Below are 4,734 nucleotides of genomic sequence, written 5' to 3'. Positions count from 1 at the left end.
GTGTAGTTAGTGTGTAGTGGTGTGTGATAGTGTGTTGTGTAGAATGGTTGTTTGTGGTGTAGTGTAGTGTGTATGGTGTGTGTAGTGGTGTGTGTGTAGTGGTGTTGATGTAGTGGTTTGTGGTGTAGTGTATGTGTGTGTGTGGTGTTGTGTAGTGGTGTGTGTGTGTAGTGGTGTAGTGTAGTGTAGTGTAGTGGTGTTGTGAGTGGTAGTTGTGTGTTGTAGTAGTGGTGTTAGTGGTGTTGTATGTGTGAGTGTAGGTTGTAGTGGGTGTTGTGTAGTGGTGTAGTGTGTGTAGTGGTGTTGTGTAGTGTGTGAGTTGTGTAGTGGTGTTAGTGTAGTGGTGGTTGTAGGTAGTGTTAGTGTAGTGTTAGTGTGTTGTGTGTGTGATTGTTGTGAGTGGTTGTGTAGTGATGTTGTGTAGTGGTAGTAGTGTAGTGTGTAGGTGTTGTGTGTGTGTAGTGAGGTTGGTAGTGGTAGTGTAGTGTATGTGTGTGTATGTGTTAGTGTGTAGGTGTAGTGAGTGTAGTGTAGTGTAGTGGTGTTTGTGTAGTGGTTGTGTATGTAGTGTTAGTGTGGTTTGTAGTAGGGTATGTAGTGATTAGTGTAGTGTTTGTGTAGTGTGTGTGTAGTGGTAGTGTGGTTTGTGTAGTATGGTGTTGTAGTATGAGTGTAGTGGTGTAGTGTAGTTGTGAGTGTTGATGTAGTGAGTGTGTGTGTAGTGGTGTTGTAGTGGTACGTAGTGGTTGTGTAGTGGTGTTGTGTTGTGTGTGTGTAGTGTAGTGGTGTTGTGTAGTGGTGTAGTGTAGTGGTGTTGTGTAGTGGTGTGGTGTTGTGTTAGTGAGTGTGTGTGGGTAGTGTAGTGTGGTTAGTGTAGTGTGTTGATGTGTAGTGGTGTTGTGTAGTGTAGTGGTGTAGTGTAGTGGTGTAGTGGTGTTGTGTTGTGTAGTGGTGTGATGTGTGTGTGTGTGTAGTAGGTGTGTAGTGAGTGTTGTAGTAGTAGTGTGTTGTGTAGTGTAGTGGTTGTGAGTGTAGTAGGTGTTAGGTGGTAGTGATGTAGTGAGTTTGTGTGTTGTAGTAGGTGTAGTGTAGTGTAGTGGTTGTGTGTAGTGGTAGTATGTAGTGGTGTTGTAGGATGTTGTAGTAGGTGTAGTGTAGGTGTAGTGTAGTGGATGTTGTGTGTAGTGTGTATGTAGTGTAGTTGTGTGTTGTGTAGTGGAGTGTATGTGTTGTGTAGTGAAGTGTATGTAGTGTAGTAGTGTTGTGTAGTGGTGTTGTGTAGTGGTGTGGTGTTGTGTAGTGTAGTGGTGTTGTGTAGTGGTGTAGTGTAGTAGTGTTGTGTAGTGGTGTTGTGGTGTAGTGTAGTGGTGTTGTGGTGTTGTGTAGTGGTGTGGTGTTGTGTAGTGGTGTAATGTATTAGTGTTGTGGTGTTGTGTAGTGGTGTTGTGTTGTGTAGTGGTGTAGTGGTGTAGTGTAGTGTAGTGTAGGTTGTGAGTGGTGTATGTGTAGTGGTAGTGTGTTGTGTGTGGTGAGTGTAGTGTAGTGGTGTGTAGTGGTGTGTTAGTGGTGTAGTGTGATGGTGTGTGTGTGTGTGTGTAGGTGTTGTGTAGTGTGAAGTATAGTGTAGATGAGGTGTTGTGGTGTAGTGTAGTGGTGTAGTGTAGTGGTGTTGTGTAGTGGTGTAGTGTAGGTGTAGTGTAGTGGTGTTGTGATTGTTGTTGTTAGTGGTGTTTAGTAGTGGTGAGTGTAGTGTGGTGTTGTATAGGTGTATGTAGTGGTGTTGTGGTGTAGTGTAGTGGTTAGTGTGGTGTTGTGTAGTGGTGTTGTGGTGTATGTGGTGTGTGTGTAGTAGGTGTTGTGTAGTGTGTGTGTTGGTAGTGTTAGTGGTGTATGTAGTAGTGTGTGTAGTGGTTTGTGTAGTGGTGTAGTGTAGTGGGTTGTGTAGTGGTGTATGTGTGGTAGTGTGTAGTGTAGTGGTGTTGTGTAGTGGTGTACTGTAGTGGTGTTGTGGTGTTGTGTAGTGGTGTGGTGTTGTGTAGTGATGTTGTGTAGTGGTGTACTGTAGTGGTGTTGTGGTGTTGTGTAGTGATGTTGTGTTGTGTAGTGGTGTAGTGTAGTGGTGTAGAGGTGTAGTAGTGTAGTGTAGTGTAGTGGTGTTGTGTAGTGGTGTAGTGGTGTTGTGTAGTGGTGTAGTGTAGTGGTGTTGTGTAGTGGTGTAGTGGTGTTGTGTTGTGTAGTGGTGTTGTGGTGTTGTGTAGTGGTGTTGTGTTGTGTAGTGGTGTTGTGTAGTGGTGTAGTGTAGTAGTGTTGTGTAGTGGTGTTGTGTAGTGGTGTAGTGTAGTGGTGTAGTGTAGTGATGTTGTGTAGTGGTGTTGTGTAGTGGTGTTGTGTTGTGTAGTGGTGTAGTGTAGTGGTGTAGTGGTGTTGTGTAGTGAGTGATAGTGTAGTGTAGTGGTGTTGTGTAGTGTGTAAGTGTAGTGGTGTAGTGTATGGTGTAGTGTAGTGTTGTGTAGTGTAGTGGTGTAGTGTAGTGATGTTGTGTAGTGGTGTTGTGTAGTGGTGTTGTGTTGTGTAGTGGTGTAGTGGTGTAGTGTAGTGGTGTTGTGTAGTGGTGTTGTGTAGTGTAGTGGTGTAGTGGTGTTGTGTAGTGGTGTTGTGTAGTGTAGTGGTGTTGTGTTGTAGTGTAGTGGTGTAGTGTAGTGGTGTAGTGGTGTTGTGTAGTGTAGAGGTGTTGTGTAGTGTAGTGGTGTTGTGTAGTGGTGTTGTGTTGTGTAGTGGTGTTGTGTAGTGTAGTAGTGTAGTGTAGTGGTGTAGTGGTGTTGTGTAGAGGTGTTGTGTTGTGTAGTGGTGTTGTGTAGTGTAGTGGTGTAGTGGTGTAGTGTAGAGGTGTTGTGTTGTGTAGTGGTGTTGTGTAGTCACTGTCAGGCGCAGAGCAGCTGTGAGTCGTTCCACCAGTCGATCCTGAACATCATCACTGTCCTAAAAGAAAACAACACTATCAGGTGACTGGTCAGTGTTATTGTTGTTATTGTTGTTGTTGTTGTTGATGTTGTTATTGTTGTTATTGTTGTTGTGGTTGTTGTTGTTGTTGCCGTTGCCGTGGTTACCTGGCAGTGGGCCAGGGAGCTTAGAGCCTGCTTGTAGAGCTGAACAGCTTTCTGCTGCTTTCTCTGCTTCAGGTAAATCTCAGCCAACAGCTCACACACCTGAACCTGGGCCAGGTACTCACCTGGACACACATATACACACATACAGTAAACACACAGAGGCTGCACTGGGACCAGTTTGGGGGTCACTGGGACCAGTTAGGGGGGTCACTGGGACCAGTTTGAGGGGGCACTGGGACCAGTTAGGGGGTCACTGGGACCAGTTTGGGGGGTCACTGGGACCAGTTTGGGGGTCACTGGGACCAGTTTGGGGGTCACTGGGACCAGTTAGGGGGGTCACTGGGAACAGTTAGGGGGGTCACTGGGACCAGTTTGAGGGGCACTGGGACCAGTTAGGGGGGGCACTGGGACCAGTTTGGGGGGGCACTGGGACTAGTTTTGAGGGGTCACTGGGACCAGTTTGAGGGGCACTGGGACCAGTTAGGGGGGGCACTGGGACCAGTTTGGGGGGGCACTGGGACTAGTTTTGAGGGGTCACTGGGACCAGTTCGGGGGGGTCACTGGGACCAGTTTGAGGGGTCACTGGGACCAGTTTGGGGGTCACTGGGACCAGTTAGGGGGGGCACTGGGACCAGACCTCCTACCTCCACGCTGCCTTAACCTTCCACATCAGCTCCAGCTGCTACTTTAACTCTTGGTGCTTCTCAGCCTTTTCATGTTCCTTCTCTCTGGTGCTGATACCAGCTGATACCAGCTGATACCAGCTGGTATCAGCTGGTATCAGCACCACCTTCCTCCACTCTTTGTCCTCCACTCTTTGTCCTCCACTCTTTGTCCTCCACTCTTTGTCCTCCACTCTGTCCCGTTGGAAAATGTTGTAGAAGTGACCATTTGAAAATGTAAATACTTGCAGAGATTTATAGAAATAAATTGTTGATCTGTTTCCTACATTGTTAAATCATTGTTGATGATTATTGCGAGAAATCGTTAACATGATCAGTGTCTTTACATGGATGAATATCATTGATTATTGATTGATTATTCTCAGTGTGAAAAAGGTTGGTGCCCCTGGTATCGGCTGTTCCAGCCTCTGAGTCGTCCCTGACTCTGCTGATACTCTGGACTGTCTCAGGGTCTTTGTCCAGTCTGAACCTTGGTTCTCTGGAGGATCTCGGCCTCGTTGGCTCTTGTTCTCAGGGCTTGTTCTTGTGCTGCCATGTTCACATGTTCAGTGCCTCTGTGCCGTCTGTCAGTCCAGTCTTTTCCAGCCCTTAGTAGGTTTTCTTCATATCAGACACTTCTTCTACCTGATGTTGGTTTATGCTGTAGGGGCTTGTCCCTCTAGCTTGTCTGCTCCTCGTCCTCTACATTCTCTTTGGGTTCTATTGTCTGAACATCCTCCTCTATCTCCTCCTTCGGGCAACTTATGATCCCAGCAGCGTATTCCAGATCTTGTTCTGACCTTTCAGCTGACTTTGCTCTAGTCTCTGGAGGTCAACATGAACGCACTCCCAGTCATCACCATCACTTCCAGGACTCGTTCTTGTTTCCTCTGAAGATAGTTCTTAATGACCTTGTCTGGATGTTTGGGCTCTTTGTCCTGCTGCAGGATAAATGTGGGGCCCGT

General features: G+C 46.7%; 1 protein-coding gene across 1 annotated transcript in view; it reads right to left on the bottom strand.

The window, feature by feature from the left end:
* Positions 1–2,838: 2,838 nt before the first annotated feature.
* The window catches only part of LOC125016336 (tetratricopeptide repeat protein 24), a gene marked incomplete at its 3' end in the record, with an annotated part of 6,087 nt that continues 4,191 nt past the window's right edge, over positions 2,839–4,734 (bottom strand). The window contains exons 6-7 of the mRNA XM_047598775.1: positions 3,108–3,229; positions 2,839–2,979 (exon numbers count right to left, since the gene is read on the bottom strand). Of these exons, the coding sequence (XP_047454731.1) occupies positions 2,839–2,979; positions 3,108–3,229 (263 nt within the window). The remainder of the gene's footprint in view (positions 2,980–3,107; positions 3,230–4,734) is intronic.

Source organism: Mugil cephalus, chromosome 11, assembly GCF_022458985.1.
Source record: "Mugil cephalus isolate CIBA_MC_2020 chromosome 11, CIBA_Mcephalus_1.1, whole genome shotgun sequence".
NCBI lineage: Eukaryota > Metazoa > Chordata > Actinopteri > Mugiliformes > Mugilidae > Mugil > Mugil cephalus.
This window is presented reverse-complemented; position numbering and strand designations above follow the sequence as displayed.